At 41.0% G+C, this 21,423-nt stretch overlaps 1 protein-coding gene and 1 long non-coding RNA gene across 2 annotated transcripts; one reads left to right on the top strand and one right to left on the bottom strand.

Moving 5' to 3' along the window:
* The first annotated feature begins 690 nt into the window (after positions 1-690).
* LOC311434081 lies at positions 691-9,694 on the top strand. The gene is made up of 5 exons (XR_014691248.1): positions 691-818; positions 890-1,005; positions 5,980-6,097; positions 8,636-8,765; positions 8,863-9,694. It is a non-coding gene; the product is annotated as an uncharacterized lncRNA (long non-coding RNA).
* A 1,643-nt stretch (positions 9,695-11,337) lies between these two features.
* On the bottom strand, positions 11,338-21,411 carry ADAT2 (adenosine deaminase tRNA specific 2). The gene is made up of 6 exons (XM_084513947.1): positions 21,295-21,411; positions 21,090-21,194; positions 13,874-14,024; positions 13,231-13,337; positions 11,638-11,710; positions 11,338-11,528 (listed from the first exon to the last, which is right to left on the bottom strand). The coding sequence occupies exons 1-6, from the start codon at positions 21,343-21,345 to the stop codon at positions 11,488-11,490; spliced, it is 528 nt and encodes a 175-aa protein (XP_084370073.1). The 5' UTR covers positions 21,346-21,411; the 3' UTR covers positions 11,338-11,487.
* Positions 21,412-21,423: the final 12 nt, after the last annotated feature.

The following is a 21,423-nucleotide window of genomic DNA, read 5'->3' as shown; positions in this document are numbered from 1 at the left end:
CCAGGCATACAGATGCACACCTGAGGCATCTTTTCTCTCTGGAGCTCTATTTAAAACTTTAGTGGTTTATTACTCATCCGTGCATAGTTTATAATTCAGTTCTGTGCAATTGCTTGTTTCTGGGATATAGGTATTTAGATTTTGATACAGCTAAAATATACGGTTTGTTTGTGTTAACTTTTTAAAATACATAGCTTAGAATTAAAAAATAAAGTATTTTTCTCACAAAGATGACATGAAATGGATGGTAAAGTTGATGTATGTTCATCACAATGCATTTATTTTACTTTCAGCTGCTACAATTTATAGTTTATGTAATGTATGCATATGAGGGTTTTTAATATAAATATGGGTTTGTAAGAGTGCCACTTAGCATAGGTCTTTAACACATTATCTAGGGATTATTTATGGACCATTGGCATCTTTCCTTTCCTTTTTTTTTTTTTTTTTGGTTAAAGTTTAAAAGGACTGAAGATGAAAGCATAATTTAGCATGGAATTGATTTTACATCATCTGGTTTTACAAGAAATAATATTAAAGAATTGCGTTGTCATCTCTTGCTGTGAAGTTGCATTATGTTCTGTAGCCTTGGCTCACTTTTAATCCTTCAGTAACGCACACTTAATTGTTCAGCAAATGACATAACATGTGAAGAAATAATACCTAGAAGGTGATTTATATCTCTTCAGGCAAAGACACTGAGAACTGGATCATTTGCCTTTGTTATTCATACCGGAACAGAGAAAGAGCCATAGGATCTGAAAACCGTGGTCAGTTCAGACACCAAACGTATTCAAAATGCAACCTGGAAATAAAAGGTATGTCTGCTCTATCAGTCATGTTCAAACCTTGTCTTTAAACTAAAGACACACTCGATGTATTTACATAGGCATCCTGTGGAGGAGAGGTTCCTGGTGGCTCTGAACTCATGTATGCTGGGAAGGTCAGGCTCTGGTGGGATCACCAAAGCCCAAGACTCACCAAAAGAGGCAGACCTACAGCCAGGTAATTACAGTCTGATTCTAGTGGGATACAGAGACACTGAGCCTGCAGGACTTGCAGGGAGAGAGGGGAGGAGGGGCTGGATAAAGAGGAGTGATTTATACAACAGATGGGGTTTCCCACTATGAGTCTACCTGGAGTAGAGAAGCCACCTTGCCAACACAAGCGTCGGTTCACAGGTTCCTAGATAGTGGCTAGAAGTGGTGGAGAACACAGTGTACTAGAAATAGTTTTAAACAACTGGTTCTCCCACAGCACAAAGATTGCCTCCAGCCCAATCCCAAACTTTGGCATGCCAGACTTTGAGTCTCCCCAAACACAGCATGAATTAAAGATGGACTGCTGCTAAGATCACTAGAGTATGTAAATTGTGTGGCTCTTTGTAATTACATCTCCTTGTGTCTGCTCTCTGCCTTGGAGGACAAAGGGTACAGGTCTTCTGGTGCAACCTGCTGTAGAGGTTAGAACCAGCTCCGTCCCTTTGTTCTCCCTTCAGCCTCCAGAAATAGCTGAAATGCAGAAACCTGGTCTCCACCATCTTCCCTGACTACATGGGTCATTTGTTTAATTAATTCAAACTCACAGCATTTATTTTTATTGCAACTCCATCACAACCATTCCCTTTGCCTTTTCCCCAAAGTAATTAAAAATAAATAAATAAATAAACTTTTTTTTGCAGAAGCAAATTAGCAGAGAGATGTATTAGAAATAGGACTGTCAGCAAAACAGGCTGCCAGGTATGCCCTACACATTTCACAGGATCGAGGCTTTAATGATGTTGCATATTAGCATTTTGCACGTGCAGCACATTGGCTTGCCATTTCTTTTGGGTTTATTTGATTATTCTTCTTTCTGTGACATTTTTTCCTAGTCCCTTCTATTCCTCACCTTTTCCTTTTGTCAGGAAGAAAACAAGCACACTGTATAGAACAAAGTGAAATCTCCTGAGATTGCATGAAGTGCTGTCCTCGGAAGGCACTCCTCGGAAAGTGTTACTGCAACAGTAACCTAATTCAGCCGACTTTCTGAAGTGTCTCACATGGTATAGCCCAACTGGCTGTAAGAGGTTCAAAGCTCATTCACGAGTTCAAACCTTGTGTGCCATCTACACTGGCTGCAGGCTAGGCTCTAGAAGATGTCTGAAGGGAAGTGCCCAAGTTCCCATTTAGGTGTTCTGGATGAGTCAGGCATGGGCAGACCACGCATCAGGCTACCAGCATGTTCAGAAAGACCTGAGTTTCATTTATAGAGTGTGAATGCCCAAAAGCAAACTACCTACATGATATACAGAGCTAAAAGCTGACAGTGGAGAAGGAAGGTTGGAGGAGTGGATCACAGAACTCCCAATACTCTTCTCCTCACAATGCTTTCAAACAAAATGGGGTTTAAAAACCTTTCTGGGTTCCTTGCCTCAATATGGGACAGTCCTGAAATCCCACAGAGAATCCTTAATTTTGCTGATTTTGTTGATTCGTCTGCTTTGAATCATCAAGCTGCATGGTAACGAGGAAGCAGTATAGTGAGGGTCTCTTGTTTAATGTGATTCAGGTGCACAATTGCTTTATACTTACATTTCTACGGGAAGCAAAAGTTGAGAATCTTTTGCTTACAAAATGGTGGAAAAGCAGAGAAATTAAGAGCCATGAGGAAATGTCTGGGAACTGCTGGCAGTACAGTTCAGGAAGGAAAGCACAGGGTGTTATGCTGTTCCTGTGTATGGTCATCTGTTGTATTAGCTACAAACTCTGTGGACCTTAACGATGTCTCCTTTGAATTCAAAAATCCTGTAACTAATCTGAGTCATTTGCACAGCTGAACAGACTCAAGGTCTCTTAAGTAAATTGGAAATACCTATAATTCTGCAGGAAATTAGAGAACAGTTAGGTAGTCCCATAGCAGAGGAAGAAATAAAAAGGAGTCATAAAACCTCTGGTCTCTGGGAAAGCTCTGGGTGAAGATGACTTTCTAATAGAATTTTCAAAACTCTTTCAGTCTCACTTGGCTCCTGTCATACGGAAAACATTTCAGAAGGCCAAAGAAAAAGGGTTCCATTTCAGCATTAATTGCAGTGTAGGGTTTTCTTAACTCTCTTTCCTAGGAAATAACTCATTGATGCACCATTTGCAATAATTAAATTACAGGCCAATTCTTTTGACTAATGTGACTCAGAAGACATAGGTTAAAATAGCATCCAGAACATTTCTAACTGCATACCTTATGGACGAGAATTTAGCATATATCTTGAGGTTCACATTAATCAGAAAGCTGCTACAGAGTCTATAGGCCTGTTATTATAATTTGCTATTTTTAAAATTCTCTGAAGTAATCAGAAAATCAACCAGCTCAACATCCCTAAAGAGAGCTGCTTCCCACCCACCAGCAGCGGCTGACTTCACTGTTGACATAAAAACCATGAAGATCTCAGTCTAGTATTCTGCCATGTAATTGTATCCTTAATTTTGGCCTTGTTGAAAGTCTGCTGGAAAACTGAGCTTGTGTGTCCTCATTAGAAGCAATTCATATGTAAATCATTGAAGATTTTCTTTTAACTTGAAGAAAGAAAATGTCCCTGTGACTCAAACATTCTGCAGGCTCTTGCTCCTCTTGTGGTTCCCGTGTGGCTGTGACTCTTGGCAAACCCAGTGCAGTGTGAGAGGGTTGCTGGCCACGCTCTTGGCTGCTCTTGCCTTAGCTGCTGGGGAAAGCATCTGTCAAGAGACATTACCTTTTGGCAACGTTGGCTTAGTCATTGAAAGGACACGAGGTGAACTACGCTATCTTCTGCGCTCTTGTGCCTGGCATATACCCACAGGAGGTGCTTCCCTACTTTGGTCAATACTAGCCATCTAGAATCAGCTTTTCTCCATATTAGAAGACTTCGTTTTTGCTCTTTTGTATGCAAAAATAAGCTGAAGGGTAGCTTAGCAGTAGTGGAATAACATCCTAGTGTTAAAAGGGAGTAACTTGGAAAATACATTAAGTAAGAAAATGTTAGATGAGTTCTCTGCACAATAAAATTAATAAATAAGAAGTAACAGCCAAGTGCTTGTGCAGCTTTGAAGTTTGAGCACCTATTTTTTCTGAGCATTTCTGGATTTGGAAATGGAAGTTATCATAAGTATACTATTGAATATGTTGATATCAGTTTGAAGGAATAGTGAGTCCTTGCCATGATTTCTGTGCTCCTCAGTTGGATGAGCTCAGTCCATTCACATTCTTAACCATTTCTGAAATATAACATATCTGAGGTATTTGTCTGTAAGATAGGTGGGTCTTGATGCTTATGAGTAAATTTCAAACTATTGCAGAAGGTGTTCAGAGAATCCCTTTGGCATCTTCTTGTAGATATAAAAATCCAGAAGAGTAGGACTAGGTAGCAGATGATAAAATTCAAGGCAATTAAAAATTGTGTGTCAAAACCCTGTTTTCTGTTGTATAAATAATTCTACATGGAAAGGTTAAAAACAAAAACTAGAGTCCAAGGTAATCTATGAGGCAGGTAATTGTTTATTGTTTGTGACATGTCCAGTTCGTTGCAGCAAAAAATGACGGCTGCTAGAAATCTGACCTTGTGCCCAGAAATTGTGTAAAAGCACAGCTGGCCCTGTCTAGGCTGGAAATCTTTAAAACTCATGGCACAGACTTTATTTTGAGAGAGTATTTAGCTTTAAAAATGAATAGGGGCTGCATGTTCCAAATGTCACCTGTCAATTTAACAAATGGCAACTATATACGCATCTTAATGCCAGATTGCTGTTTCATTAGGCTCATTGTGGGTTATCACTCTGGAGGAATTGGCATTATTCTAACAGGAGCAGCAGAAATACAGGAGGGCAGAGGCTCCTCATCACTGTTGCTCCTCAGCTACATGGTGCAGCTGTGTATGGCTTTTGGAAGGCAGCAAGGGAGAAAAAGGGCACAAACTGGAAAAATGTGCAGCAGGACGGAGAGGGGGGCATGTGCTTCAGTGTGGCTGCGTTGAACTCAGCATAGCACCAGCCACCAAGGTGTCCTTCAGTTAGTTTTGTAACTAACTCAGCATGCAGGAAAAGTCCTGCTGGCTGCTGAATAGCCCTGTCTAACAGTGGTCTGAAACATGAAATGAGCAGGCAGGTGGCTCCAAATGGGGGCATCCTGTAACCCTGTCTTAGGGTATAGGTAGCAGGAGGATTTAAGAGTTGCCCTACCTTGGATACACCCTGCAGGACTGAACCAAACGAGCTGCCAGTACAACACAGTGAAGGGAACGAGCACTGAGGAAACAGCCATGATTCAGGTGAAGATGGGGAAGGGATGCACCTGAGCTGATCTGCTTGGCCCAGCTCCAACCCATCCAAAGACAATTCCCTAGCTGCCCTCTGCTGCACAGGAGAGCAACAGTTCTGCAAGGACTGTGGAAATCCATACTTTGAAGCTCCCCAAGCTGCAGCTGCCCACGCCAAAGCTGCCAGATCTTCCTGGTGGTGGAAACACTACTGAAGTGCCCTGCAGTGTATGTAACCAAGGTTTTGTCGCCACCGTTGCAGAGAGCTTTCAGCCCTCCCTGCTGCAAGTGGCAGCTCAAACATCCTGGTGGAGCTCCCTGACAGGATAAACGCTGGACTATTAAGAAGTGCACTTGCCAGGTACTGGTCTGAGTGACTCATTCAGGCTGCTACTGCTGCTGCCAGCACAAGTGCTGCACAACATGACTGGAAATAAGTTGCAGAGGATGAGAAAATGGATTTCTTAGAAAAGAATTCCTCACTGTCTGCAGGGTTGGGTTTAGCACTAACAGACTGGCCACGACACAAGTGGAGGGTTTCCTTGCAGGGTAACTCTGAGTTCACAGGTGAGGCCAGAGCACGGGAAGGCAGCTAGGTAATTTTGTTCCCAGGCTAAACCTACTTCGTTCTCCTGTACCACAGCGTTCATGGGAGTTCACTCAGGGATTTGTAAATCCCAGATTACACAATTTACTGTTGCCCTGTTCCACAGCACTCCAGCAGGAAGCTGCTTCTCCCTGGGAGTCCCCCAGCTCCAGACGGCGGTCACAGCCACAGCAGAGGGCCGCTGCCATCCCCTGCACGCCAACACACATCCCGTAGGGTGAGGGGTAAGTGTGCTGCTGTACTGAGCACCTTGCTGGGAGTCTTCTGGGAAAGGGAAATTGCTCAGGGCCCTCACAAAGCGCTGGCCTGACCCATCTGTGCAAAGGCACCAGAGGGGGGCTGCTGGGGATTTCAGAGCAGTTTGCCATGAGGCCACAGACTCCTCCAACTTCTTTTCTTAGTCAGACCAGGTGATAGTCAAATTTGTCCAGATGTAGGTTTGCAGGGAGAGAGTATGTAGATACATGTACTTATTTTCATTTTACTCTCATTAGGTGTGTGGAAAAAGCTGGTAAGCTATTGAACTCAGTGTCCCCACTGCTTGTTGTTTAAAAGCTGGCCTGTTTTTTCCAACTGTATCATTTGGCTTAGCAAAAGATATTGCCTCTCCCTACAAATCTTGTTTCTCTCACCCAGTATGGCTGCACTGATAATGGCAGCTGTTTATAACCTCACAAATTAATGCAGCTTTAATGGCTACCTCTCAGACTTCAAAAGGAGAAAGTAGGAATCAAAGTCACGTCAATGTTTATTACACCGCTTCCTTTTTGCAGAGAAAGCTCTGAAGATTACAAAAGTGCCCCCAAAAACCTTCCACCATATGTAAATGTGAAATCCTGACACCATAAAAATCGGTGGCTGAACAATCCCTCCCCAACAGTGCTAGCATCTGAGTCATTTCTCAATTTCAGAAACTGCCCCTACTTTATCCAGCAACTCGAGCAGCCCACACAAGCACCACACGAGCTGGAGCTGTGTGTAAGTGCAGCTGAGGTCTCTGCACCTCTCTTCAGTGGTGAGGAGCCCAAGTTGCTGCCCTGGTTCCCCGCTTGCACTGACAGGGAAGGGCAGAGTTAATTACACCATGCCACACGTTCAGGTCTACAGAGCCCTTCATTGCATGTTATCACCCTTTTTTTAACCGCTTAGATTTTCAAAAGACGAAAGTAAGGCACCATGTAAAAACATCGCTATGGAAACATCACAGGCTCACTTGCACTTGACTGCCAAGCGACTACCTAACTGAAGTTTTACATCCTATTGGATCACTGCTGGCCATCTGCTCTCCTTCAAACTTCTCTGAGTTCTCTATATCCCTGAAAAGTTCATTTTTAGAAAGGAAGGAGGAGGAGGCAAGGGGAGAATCCGGCATTCTTGGCTATCACAGAGCTATTGTGAAAAAGGAAGATAAACTCATTTTGGGGCAGCCCCTTAAAAAGACAAAGATCCATGTTTTGTGAAGTAATTTTGTAGAAAACACCCCGTTTTGAGATGCACTTTAATGATAAGGGTATATATTGGCAGCCACAAGGCAAAACAAACAAACAGCTGCTTCTACTACTCCAGCACTAATTGTCTTCCTCTCTCCTTCTCTCGTTTAGTGTCAAATGTATTTTCTTCTAAAATGTAACAGTTACTGCCTACACTGGAGTTGTTGGCTGCAGGCTCCCCAGTCTTGCTCCAAATAAAACACAGAAATAGATTTCCTGCCAAGCGCTGGGGAAGTTTGAAGACTTTAGTTTTTAAAAATATAATCTTTTTATCAGTGCCCTGAGCCTGCCAAAGGTAATTATGGGCCATGGCGCATTTACATTAATGCATAGGACCTACAGACATTTCAAAAGCTTAATGGAGAAACTCCATAAATGTACATATTGAAAAATAAATTAATTAAACTGTCATGTAAAGATATCACTTAATTTCGCAGAGCGGAAGGCGCTCTTAATAGGAGTGGAATGGATCAGTGAGCATTTCAAAACCCAAAGCTATAATTTAAATTCAGCCTCTCTTCTAGTGTGCAAGTCACAAGACATATTTATTATAGCCTTGGATTGTCATTGTAATTGGTTTAGCAGAGACAAAGCCGTGTTGTTTTGCTTCCTTGCCCTCCTAGCTGGGTCAATATATTTTGATGTCAGACTATTGACAAGCAAACCAAATGCTGAAATAAAACCATGCATGCCTGTGATGAACTGGCAAAAATACTGTCCAAGGCAAATGCAGTGCTGAAGCCTACGTATTTATTTATCAAGTAACAAGGGAAAAACTGCAATGTGAGGCATTTAAACCTCTTTAAGTAAACCAGTTGAATATATTTACTGGTGCTCTCGAGGCCTGCTATGCAGCAACAGACACAGATATAAATAAGTGAAAGCATTGTGAAAATGAATAGCAGCATTTATAAGCTGCTGCTCTGGGTTTTCCAGGTGGCAGCAACAATTAAGGTTATTGCACTTGACACTCTTTTAGGGCTAGAGCCAAAGCCTCAGGTTCAGGCCCCTAACAAGCAGACAGCAACACTTCTTCCAGGTTGTGTATCAATCAGCTATTGATTCCTGGGGTGCCTCTGGCTTGGTTTGCTGCAAGATCTTATTTGGTAGCAAGTTACAAACCAAGCCTATGCTTGTGCAGCCACGAGCAACTGTCTCCTTCTTGCTAAATAAGCAATTCAACAACAGTTTAATTATTTTTTTTTCTGACATTCTTCTTTCTCTATTTCATTAATAGTGTTTCTTGTAAGTTCATTTTCTGATCTGGGCCAGCAAACAGCAGTGGCCACCTTCTGCCTTCTTCCAGCCCATGTGAGGAGGATGGCCATGGAGATGTTACTCTGAGCCTGAACCAAGAGCTGGCTGCCCAGGATCCCAGATGTCCTTCCTGTGAAGCATTCAGGTTTGTGAATATTACTCTGAACAACACTGACAAACTCAAAAGTTACTATAGGAGTTTAAGGGGGCTGTGTACTCCGTCTTCTTGATGTATATTGCAGGAAAACATGTTTCTGAGAGAGGGAAATAGGGCCAAACAAATTGTGGCCCTAGCTTGGAACAAGACATCTCACTATCTGGACTCGAGAAGGCTCAGATCAGACAAAGTGGTCACCTGCTCACAGAAAATAATTGGAATGATTTCCCCTTCTGAAAAGGCTCTTGGTCCGTTCATACTTAGGAAGAGCTGCAACGCCTCTGAGATAGGAACAACCGCCCCAGGCACACCTCTGAAGGCAGTGGCAGGCACAGGTAAATAGCACCAGCCTCTCTGGGTGCCTGCCCACAAGAAAAGCAGCAGGAGCTGCCACTGCCACTGCGGGAGCTTTTTTTCAACATGATCCTTTAGCAGTCCGTTCCCCAGGATAGTTAACTATTATACTTAAACACCATGCATCTGCATGTGTCTCCCAATACTACTGCTACCGCAAATAGTAAACAGAAGCATCTTTTGTATCTTTTCTGTAATACATCATTTTTTACCTTGCTGTGCTCTTCCTCTTTCTTGCCCATTATCTAAAATGCATGCTGTTATCCCTGATTGCTCTTCACAGAAATTTTTGACACCCTCTTCAGTCTCCCTGAGCTCTGAGCAGGACTTACACTGTTTTCTAAATGTCAGGTCACCATCGGTTCCTGTTAAAAAAAGTATTTTTTATTCCACACGTAAGGATTGTGGAATTGGACACAGCTTTTAAAATGTTTTCTTCTATTACCAATAATCTGTCTGCTTTTTTATGTGGCTCCTACTGTCATAATATGCAAATATCAACACCATTCTTCTTTGTAACAACACAGTGGGGAAGGAAAGTGTTCTTAGTCACTCTGCAGAAGAACAGGTGCCAAGAGACTTAGGTTCTGGTCCAGAACAATAGGTGGGCTCCATTTCCTACTGCCATTGGTGTCTGTGACAGTCTGGAAGTCTAAAGTCTTAATTTGGACTTTTTCAAGACATGAAAAAATTATAGTCCAGATGAGAATTGAATATATGTATCTGTATGCATAAATAGCTACCTTGTATTCCTAACCCAACACAGTAACCACAGGTGTGACCATTTCTTGGTCACAGTCTTTAAAAATGGTCTTTTTCTAAATAGCTTTTCCACCATCGCTGTCTGTTTCATGAGCCCTTGCAGCTCTGAAGGTGAAAGAGTCTCTGTTTGTAGTCGTAACTACTATTGCTTATGGAGGGGCAAATACCTGAGTGTTGTTAAGTAATGGTCATGGGGTCAGGAGGACAGGATAGGTCACAGATGTAACTTAAGGGGCTTACGTTAAAGGAAGAGTATTTCTAAACTCTGAGATCAGATATTAAGGTAAAAATGCTCCTTTCCCTTTTCACTGTGTAAACAGTAAGTAAGCACAAAAAAATATAAATTATAGCTTATTAGGAGCAATGGTAACAAAGTAATGATTTTAATGCACTTAAAAAAAACACACCACTGAACGTATTCATTTGAAATATCTAAAAGGTTTAATTGTACTGAATTTTTATAGTCATAGAATTCTAAACCACTCTTCCACATTAAAAAAAAAAAACTTAAAGCATTTCTCAAATTTCTGAATATCAATGATTTAAACTACATGTCATGTTTAAGATAACTATCCACTAAGAGCAACATAATCAAGACTGAACTGCGCTTGTATTCGTAATTCATTAGTGGAACTGCAAGGCCCTCTTCTGGATTATAAATTACTGCACGGCCAAGCAAAGTACATGGAAATGACAAAACCAACCAGCACTATGAAAAGATACGGTATCTCAGATATTTTATTCATTCTATTAGCAATTTCCTATCCTTGTGTTGACATGTATCTGACCATTTTAACTAATGTAATGTAGTAGCTGAGAATGACTCGTAGCAGATTCTTAATGATAAAGCATTTCTTGTGCTAAAGTGCTAATATTCATGAGAGGAGTGGATAGTCTGATGAGATTTCACATTCTCCACAACTTTGTATGAAAATGCTGCTGTATAAAAAGCCAAGTGATGTCTGTTTATGTTTATTAGCAATAGCATGTGCAAATTGAAACATGCTGTTTTGCATATAGTCTTGTCTAGATATCTATATGACTTCTAGAACCTGTTTGAAATTTTGGTGTACGCTAGAGGGGGTGTAAACAATAATGAAGAACTGTTATAACAGTCTTATCTCAAATCTTCAAGGACCATACAGTGCCTTAGAGTCTTTTGATTAAACATATGCACCAGAATGGTGAAGGCCTTACAAATGTAAGCTTCTGAGAGATTTACGTACTTGCCTAAGCAAACATTTGCTATTGAAAAGCAAGATGCTTCTCCAGACAGATGAAAATATCCTAGAATGTGCTGTACAGAATGGCTTCATTTTAGTGGATCCATCGGGCTGTAAATACCTCAACCTGAACCATAAATCTTCCCCTCACCTCAGAACAGTCACTTATTGTTCTGCTTGGTAATACATATTAAGAAGAAATCACAGACATGGGCAGAGACGCAGGAACAGGTAGTATCTTATTAGTAAAAACACCACATAGAACATATTTAACATAGTTTAATTTGACCATACATTCTGAAAAAGACGGATGCTGAAGAAACCTTCGCATATAATGTTTTTGTAAACTTCTGTTTCACATCAGCATAGGCCTACTTACGACGATCTTTTTTCCGTACTTTTGATTTTGGTGCTACCATGAAGAAACAGAAAGGGAGAAAAAAACATCAGAAGTGAATTGCAAAATATGAGTGCCAGCATTTAAGTTGGGAACAAAATAGATCCATTAATGTGAAACCTACCATTAGGATTTTCTTGTCTGTAGAAAGCTTTTAACAGTTCCACTGCTTCTTTGGCATAATAGCCAGACATGCACTGTTCAAATTAGAATAATGTTTATGAGTGCATCTGAAAATAACATAGTCCATGCTTCAAAATAATGCCTTAAGTATAGAGCAATTGTAAACAACTGCACTGTCTATTCTGCTAACTTAACATGTGCCTTTAACTATTTGGGGGTCAGAAAATCATCTTTCCAGGCAGAATACCTAATGTATTTTAAAAATACAATGTCCAGACTCAGCAGAATAAGCCATTTCCCTAGTAACTTAAAAGTTAAACTCTATTACAAATTAGTGTGTAAAAATTTTACTTAAGTTACTTCCGTGCATTTTCAACTTACACCATATACTTGGCAAGCACTTGGAAATGTAAGAGATGTACGTTTGGGTATTTGTGGAAATTACCGGAAAACATTCTTTCACACACCATTTTTTATTTCTAATACTTCCTCTTAGACCTTGTTGGTCCTTCCAAAATATTTTTCCCATCCATGAACACTGATGACAAAGCATTTAAATGTCACTAACACTAAAGGAAATCCCCATCCGCAACAGAAAGGAATTCATTACACCTATACATCCCATTGCAGCTGCCTAAAGAAACAAATGAAGGATCTGTAGTTATCATAAATCTTCTCCTTTCTTTCCACTGAACATATAGAAAGATTAAATACCACGTGCCAATGTGAGCAAATGAATGCTCCTGCAGTATGGACAATAATAATTAATTCAGATGATGGTCTCACAAACACCCTGCCAGAAAGATGCTTACTTAATATGTTAGCAGAAGACTGCCAAATGGTATTGTCTTGGTGACTTAAATTCTTTCTGAACCTAGAGCCTTTAGTGTTTATTTACAATGCTGAAATGTATTACCTTTTACATTCATTAAATCATAAATGTTAAGTGCAGAAAAAAATTCTAAGAACCCTAATCTTAAACGACAAAGATGTCTCTTTCTCCCCACTCAATTCCAATACTTCAGTATCCTTACAGTTCAGAAAAACTTCCTGATACCTAAACCTCTGCCACTTTTGCAGTCCATATTTATTTTGGGATTTGAACTGTATGAAGTCAATCTAAGGTAACACGTTTCACCTCATGTATGAATAAACCAAGAGCACGAATACAATCACTTCCAGTGGCTCAGCTAAAAAAATAACCTAGTAAGTTGCTGTTACCTGATCTTTATTGATTATATGTTTACATATTCTACAGCTTAGAACAATTTTTCCCTTGTCTCCTCCTGTAGCTGTTACTGTTCTGAGTACTGCTCATCTTTTAGATATACTTGTTCTTTACCTTGTACCATGAGTATAATTCTTTCCTCTCCTCTTTGATGCATCCTTTTAAATAATTTATGATTACCAGGCTTTCCCTCAATTTTCTTTTCTTTAAGGACTTATAGTTCTCTTCTTAAGTCAAGTTTCCTTGACATCTTATCATCTTTCACCTGAAACCCCTTAATCTGATCCATAACATTCTCAAAGCAGAGTACCCTAAGCTAGGCATAGTACCCTAGCTGAAAACAAAGGAAAACGTTTTATAGCTTACTTCAAATGGTTCTCCTGTGTCTACCATATCATCAGATGAGATGCTCAAAACTGAGCCACAGCCTCCAAATCGCTCGTTTTGACAGCCATATACGACCCGTGGAATTTATGTGAATGAGTTAAGGTATTAAGTGAAAACCAAGCAGGAAGTAAAGTAGCCTGATTAAAGTAGTCATTAAATTTCACTAAAATGTGCTTGTACTTTTCAAACAAAATTAGTCTGCACTGTAATTCCTCCCTCCTAAAATCAGAACTTATTTCTGAATAGTCTAAGATGCACTGCTGAAAATCCACAACATTCCTCAGAAGCATGAATTCCAAAACAGAGGCATACAAAACCTTGTTTTACTACCTCTCACACTGTTCAGAACTGAACACTGAACTGAGACTAGCTGATTTTATGTAATAACAGATATTTCTAAAGCATATTTTTATATCCCTAAGAGAAATCATTGTCGAAACTGCTCTTTTGTTCTTGAATCTCTCCTTACTTACCGTGCAGTAAATGGAGGACGGCACAGACTCTCAAGCAGTAAGATGGTAACCTTGTTGGCTTTGCCTGACAGTGTCAAGCCCCTCTCTGTAGGCTCAATACCAAACGACTGACATTTGGGTTTCCCAGCATGAGAACCTTTAAAGGATACTCATCAAGCGCACTGCAGCCGCACACATGATGCAAGGCTCCACAGTTACGTACAACACTGAGTTTGAAAACACTTCCTCGTGATTTTTATTGTTTTGCTGGCACCAGTCCAGGACCTGATCAATTGCCACCATTTCTGCATGTCGAGTAGGCTAGGACATAAAAATAAACATTTTCTTAAAGTTTGTATTGATTCACAGCTTGGAACTTCTCACTTATACAGACACAATGGAAACAGAATACAGTGCCATAAAATTATTCGTCCAAGTCAAAATCACAATAGCCTGATGTCTAATTTATTAGTAGTGCAATTATTTTCACTTCTGTTGAAGAAGTAACACAAGGTTTTCTTGAGAAGGCTCATGTTAGCACACCACTTTGCTCGTTCAAGTTGCAGAAGAGATTTTGTGAGAAAACATTTCCAATTCTGTGCAGCCCAAACTGCAGAAGAAATACTCAACCCAAGTAAGAATACATTCAACTTCAGTCTCATACGCAGCACACACAAGATCCACAAGCTCAAACCTGTTCTTTCTTCTACCTGTTCATAGAGAGAGGAGTCTGCTTGGAAATTCTCCTCTCTCTGTCAAGCCAGCATAAGAAAAGCTCTATTTGCAGATCATGGGACATAAAAAAAACACTAGAACAACTCATCCAGCCCACAGCTTGCTTCCAAGACCAAGGATGCAGGTCAGGTGAATTTCTCTGGCAACAGTAAGAAACTGCTCTCAGCTGGTACCTTTCCCTCTGACAATTTTACTGTGCATGCACAGAACTGAATATATGGTAAGTACTTAATAATTTCAGTGCATTTCTGGAATTTGTAGGCCTGCTCTGGTAGGCACAGCACTTTCAGTTTGCATGAGGTTTAACACTGCTCAGGAATACATACGTACACAGCAAGTCTCATCTAACAGGCAGGGAATGCAGCACATGCCTGATTACAAGGATATTGATTTCTCTTTTTTCAGTCCAAGATGACTGAGTGGTAAGTAGCACAGAGGTCATAGCAATGGGTATGGCACAAAAATGTGAACACAATAGAAGTGCTGAATTTAATTGCAGAGAGCCCCAGAACCATCTGTGTTCTCCCAGTACTGCTCTGTAATGGCTGCAGCAGCGTGTTTTGCCGGTGTTTTGCCGATCAAATGTTACAGTAAAAACACGACAAAGTACTAGCTATGCAAGGAGTCTCTGGTTACACAGCCTGATATGTATTTAAAATAAGACTGTATTTTTCTTGTTCTTAATCTTCTTGGTAGAAGGGATGTTTCTGATCCAGGAGCTAGATTAAGACTTCAGCAATACAAATTCTACTCCTGCTACATATGTCTTTGTGTGATCTTAGATAACTTCCTCTCAATACATGAATTTGGGTTAGTTTCAGTACTGCAAAGATAAGTGGCGATAACTGCAAGTTGCTGTATGCTATATGGCAAAGGACTCACGTATAAATAAGTTAATGGTAAGTTTAATATTGTTTAAAAATGTTTTAAAACTCCTACAGAGATCTACATGTATGTTGCCTGCACCTACATTAACAGCAAGAGCATATCCACAGAGCAGAACAGTGCTGAGGACTTGACACCAATTCAAGGGAGATCACACTGGACTAGCTCCAGTTTAGTCGCATGGAGTATATTCCCATGGACAGCTGGAGTGCATTAGGTATGCTCTCTGAGTGCATCTTTTCAGCATAGCTTCAGCTGAAAGGACAAGTTTGCCTTCTCTGAGACACAAACCAAAGCCTGGTAAGCAGACAAGGAATTTATTCCAGGAGCACACTTGTAATTTCAACTAACATAGTAATGAGCCCCCTAGGAATGAAAACATGGATCTGAATCAATATGCAGACATGATTCCTCCAGACCTACTAGTGAAATGCTGTCGTGAAGGTTCCCTTGTTGAATAAATGAGACCACATCAGCTGAAGTCTCAGTGCAGACACATTATGGAGACACCAGATGCAATGCCCTCCTGCAGAATGATCCCTCAGAACTACTACAGCTACCGTAACTCAAAAGTGTAAGTTGAGGCTATTCTAGTTCTGTGCCCCTCAAATCAAAGAGACATAAACAGCATAGTGGCTTTTCAACTTTTGAGCAGGAATTCAAAAAATACAAACAATCAGCCCTCGTTACCAGAGCACAACGTGACTCCAACCTACAACACTGCTTTGTACAGTGAGTAAACGAAGTGGCTTTTAGGCCTCTGCTCATCTTGGGAGCACAAATTAGGAAGAGCCACGCAGTCAGTGTAAGTCATACCAGCTTCTGTGGTAACAGAAAAGAGAGACACTGAAAAGATTATTACACTACCATAATAAAAAATATTATTAGCTCCTGGTGCAGCCACAACTTCAGTGATGCATAGTGTTTTGCTGTCCTCACCTCATCAAGTTATGGGAGCGCCAGAACAGATTCACCACAGGGTGAAAAAAAAGGTGGTCAAAGTTACAGGACAGCCTCCGTACAGAGACTAACGGGACTATGTCTCTTAACTCACCAGATGGCACCATTAGTTTTCCAAGTAGAGACAACTATGGTAGAGGTTTATAAAAATAATGAAAAATGTGGAAAAACCACAGTAAATTTTGATCTATTAATTCCCCTAACAAGTGGGCACCCAATGAAATTATCAGGCAGCAAATTTAAAACAAACAAAAGGAAGTACTCCTTCACAAAGCTCGTAATTAAATTGAGGAACTCATTCCCACAGGATGCCATGGAAGCCAACAACATAAAAGAGTTCAGAAAAGGTTTAGACAAATTCATGGAGGATATGTGCACAGACAGCTATCAGAAGCAATGATCCAGACGCAATCTTGGGCTCTGGAAGTCCTGAAGTTATTCACTTCCAGAAGTGGAAAGGATATGCAAGGGAAGACTGTACACTAGGCTTTTCTTGTTTCTTGAGCTTCCCCCCTAAGCATCTGCTAAAGGTCACTCTTAAAGACAAGACACGGTGGGGGAAAAAAAATGGCCTTCTAGGTCTGTCTTATGGTTTTAATTTATACTGAGCTGTGTCTAGATAACTCATTTTACTGACATGCTGTGTATAAAATAACATATGAAAAAAAAATGATTTTCATCTGAGTCACTGACTCAGTTCAACGTGTTCTATAAGCCCTATAATCTTTTAATTTGCCCACTCTTTTATGTTACTGTAAAGCCAAGACGACAAAAGCAGGTAAAAGTAGAAAGGGGAAAAGAAAACTTATAGAGTGGCAAATGGTGTTCCAAGGAGGAATGAGAAGCTGATGTCACCAGGGAAAAAGCCTTGACATTATTAAAATAGTACCCCAAACTGTACAAATGTCTTTACAGAGAAATAAAGATATCATCGGCACCCTGAAAACCTCACCTTCTGGAACTCAGACAAGCATTAACAAGTAAGAACAAAGGGGGCCAAAGCTCCAATTTCTATATTGTCCTGCGGCCTCATTAGTAATTTAAGAGTGCAAACAATATTTAATTTCCAATTATCACGTACTGTACATGCGAGATGCTGTGGGCAAAGACATATGCTACAATGACCCAAGAGGAGATAACAAAGATGAGAAGCCTGCATGTATCAACAAATGACCTAGAAGAAAGAACATTTCAGTGGGAAACATACGATTGCAACATACATGGAAATAAAGATGCCAAAAAAAAAAAAAAAAAAAAAAAAAAAAAGCTCTAGTTGGGAGGGGTCATACACATTATAAGGAAGAAAATTTTCAGGTTGGTCTGAGGCGAGACTGCGAACAAGCAAACAGATGTGGGAGCTGCCAGAGGGAACACAGAACTGGCACGAGCTGGAGAACTATCGCCAGGCTGTTGAAAACGAGCGCCTTACACAGACATTTGTTGCACTATTGCCCAATGAATGCAAGTAGTGACATGCCTAACTATTTTTGAAATGCTGACGCCACAGCCATGCTCCTAAAATAAATAAATAAATAAATAAAATAAAGAAACAGAGCTGTATGTAAACTCCTGTCTTCCAATATCAGCTTTTCCCAGAAGAATATGACGATGATCAGTAATTTTGAAAATCACTCCCACTGAGTAAGAAGCAGTATCTCTAATGTTAGTGTGTTCTGCTATGGACATGCAGGGCAGAAACAAAGTATGCAAGGTGACAAGAAACAGACCGAAAAAATCTGAAAGCTTTCAGCAACTTTTGACAAAACAAGCAGTTTAGGAACTGGACGAAGGAATATAGAAGATACTACCTGCACCTAACGCCAGTCAGTTACATCAGAAGATGCAGGGACTTACAGAAGGAGAAGACAGGGAATTTATCTCACCCAAAGCTTAGCAGTAATCTGATTCCTGAGCAAGGGCAAAGATGTAAGGAAGGACTGCAGACCTAACTGGATAAATGACTCTTTTTTCAAACGTGAAAAAAGTTTTCTAGGAATGAAGAATGACATCATGAATCTACATTTTGGATGTCAGCAAGCAAAGGCTAAAGTAAGAATCACCAAAAGTCGACCACGTAATATAAATTATGTAAACAGTAAAAATGTCTTGAGATAAAACATGTGAAAAGGTTAGAGCTACTACAGTGACCTTGACGTGAGACTTATATATAACGCTACTCCAAAAGCAAATTAATATTTTGGTTCTTCAGTAAGGATGATACTGAGAATGGGGTGAAAAGGCAGAATAAGAGTACAGAAGTTACTGTGAGATACAGAACTGAGACCTTGAAAACACTGAAAATACTTGAGGCATAGAGGAGGGGCAAAAAACAAGTTGATCATATCCATCACAGAAATACCAAAGAACTTGTGCAAGTGGCTGCCAGTCCCATAGCAATGCTTTTAATACATCAAGGAGAGTATCACATCACTGAAACCTGTCAGAGCAAACAGAGTCACTGCAACAAAAAATAGGAAGGACAAACTATTCTGACACCAGCAGATCCAGGCTGGTCTCAACAGCAGAACAGCCAATGCAACAACCTTTGGGCATAATATGAGGAATAGTCTGTAAAAGGGAAACAAAATAAAATACAACATGGATATACATCCATTAGTTGGCACTAAATTTAACTAGTAACTTTCTCTGACAAATGTATTTTCTAGGCAAAAGAAACATTGATCTCTACTCTCTGGGCTTCAACAAAGTATCTGGCATAGCACAAGGCAAGTAAGTATTGTCAGTCTGGGGAAAACAGCACAGTATGAAAAATCTAGGGTGGGCAAGCAAAGAGAAGTTGCACCGAGAGGGGAAATCTTTGCACAGAGGGAACTGATCAGTAATGATGCTCAAAGATTATTTTGATATAAACATTTTGATTATAAACATTTTCAGCTGAGACACTGGCATTAACTGGATAAACACCTAGATAAAATAGCTAGCAACATGTGATGAAGACATCATCAGAAGAGACAGGGTCAGAGTATCACTCAAGAAATGGACGGTCTTCTTAAAGGCAGGAGTGGGGAGAAAGCAAAATACTAAGCATTACAAAATGGCACTAAAGACAAAGGCAGCTCCAAAAAAGAGGAGCAGACTTACTTCCAGGGAGAGTGGAAGTATTACTGCTATCAAACAAGGCGCAAGAGAAAGTCCATCTGGAATAAAACATACAGTTCTGGTTAACTGAATTCAAGAAAGATGAATCAAAACTGGCATGGATGTACAGAAGAATTAGAATGAACACAAAAAGAGAGCTTGTCTTCTGAGAGCCTTGGAGAAAACAAAAGCTGAGAAGGGTTGTGACTTTAAATACATCCAAGCTATGTAAAACAAAGGACGATGCTGGCAGGAGAACAGACATAAATGGGTCTTAAGTTTAAACTGGAAATCAGATGTTTTCTAGCCATCTAAGGAATGATGTTCTGGAGAAGTCCTCCAATATGAGACGAGGCAAAAAATTAGATTTAAAGTGGAACTTGACAAATTTCTGATGTCTGCTGGAACTGTCTCAGTGGTTCCAGAGTTGTTTTTTTTTGTTTTGTTTTGTTTTTTCCTTCCTCTCCAGGACTGTTCCTAAACAATGCCAGAAGTCCTTAGGAGAAAACTGAAAACACTTTCCCACATCCACATGTCCCAGTAAGTGCTTCTTTGGAGCTCACAATTTCTTTCACACTGTGTGGAGCAATTAACTGCATGGTCGGAAATTTGGATGCAGTGAGCACATCCAGAGTTTCCTGTCACTACAATGTAAATGTTTATGAGAATTAAGTGACAAAAGAATTGCAACTTGAGCTAAACAGAAACTTAAAACTGACTTGGCTTTCAAAGATACTAACAGCGTACTGTTTCCAAAATGCAGCTGGAAATTTTGAAATCAAGCCACTTGGATTTATGTACGTACATTCAAGCAAACCTGATGCTAATATAAAAAAGGCAGAAAACTTCCCTAACATTTTAAATCGATTGTGATTTAAATTGATTATGATTTTGTTATCAGCCTCACCAGTTATGTTCTGACCATCTACTATCACACAATTTGTACACAGCATTAGTATCTCTGGCAGACTTTTCCCAAGAACTATCTGCGTTCCTCTGGTGTTTGCATGGATATAAATTGAAATACCTGCCTTCTATGCCACCGAACTTTCTGGAGTTGTAACAAAATTGTTTTAATATGTTATGAACGTCTTATTACAATTAGTATAATGGTTCATCTTTACTCATATGTTTTTGAACCTACGAGATTTATTTTCACCTTTTATCACATTTTGAGATTAGAGACACTGAATATAAATTTCAGCTAGATCTTGCAGTCAGATCCATGTATACAGATCTTCCAGCTGCACAAAATCCTTGCTGAGTTTAATGGGTCTTTCGGCATGTGTAAGACCTGACTTTACGGCTAAAACTGCAAGCATCAGGTCTAAAACTCTAAAAGTGATACTTTTGTGAACGGAACAAGTGTGGAAATGACCCATCAGGTTTTGCGAGCCTACGCACTCCGCAACCGCACACCACTTCCCAGCTCCTCGTCTTCTTTATCCATCCGAAACGATCCCTCTGGTTGCATGGGAGCTTTCCTAGAAAAGCAAGAGAGCTGGATTTTCGGTTCACATTTCATGACGTGCCCTTATCGTGTAACACGGCATCGGGAAGAACCTCTCCGTGGAGGGGGCGGCCAGGCAGTGCAGCAGCAGCAGCCCTCGGGTGCCAGGAGCACCACCAAGGGAGGCAGATAGCGACGCCGCCTCCTCCCCCCGACCCTCCCCAGCCCCCCCGGGGACCCCCCGGCCCCTCACTCACATTCTTGGTCTCGTTCACCTCGTTCCTGCCCTCCCCCAGCACCCGGCCCTCGTACACCAGCAGGCAGCCCACGGGCACCTCCCCGACCTCCAGCGCTCCTCGGGCCTGCGGGGGGGACACAAACGGCGGGGGTGAGCCGAGGGGGGGGGGGAGGCCAAGGAGCACACGGGTCCCGGCCGCCCCCCCGGTGTCCCCCGGCACCGACCACGTCGAGGGCCCGCTGCATGAAGGCGACCCGCGTCGCCTCGTCCTCCATGGCGGCCCCGGCGGAGCGCGGCGCCGTTTTCCGGGGGACGCCCGGCGAAGGCACCGCGGGCGGAGCCGGGGCCGCCGC

The sequence above is a fragment of the Aythya ferina genome, assembly GCF_964211825.1.
Source record: "Aythya ferina genome assembly, chromosome: 3".
Taxonomy (NCBI): domain Eukaryota; kingdom Metazoa; phylum Chordata; class Aves; order Anseriformes; family Anatidae; genus Aythya; species Aythya ferina.
Note: the sequence above shows the minus strand (reverse complement) of the source record. Positions and strands in the feature narration are given on the sequence as shown.

Bases quoted from the DNA above. Each gene is read 5' to 3' on its own strand.
- ADAT2 (XM_084513947.1), bottom strand. From the start codon at position 21,345: ATGGAGGACGAGGCGACGCGGGTCGCCTTCATGCAGCGGGCCCTCGAC. The intron at 13,338-13,873 runs GTATCCTTTAAA...ACTCATTCACAT, and splicing joins GGCTGCAGTGCGCTTGATGA to AAATTCCACGGGTCGTATAT. The intron at 11,529-11,637 runs GTAGGTTTCACA...TCTTCATGGTAG, and splicing joins CAGACAAGAAAATCCTAATG to CACCAAAATCAAAAGTACGG.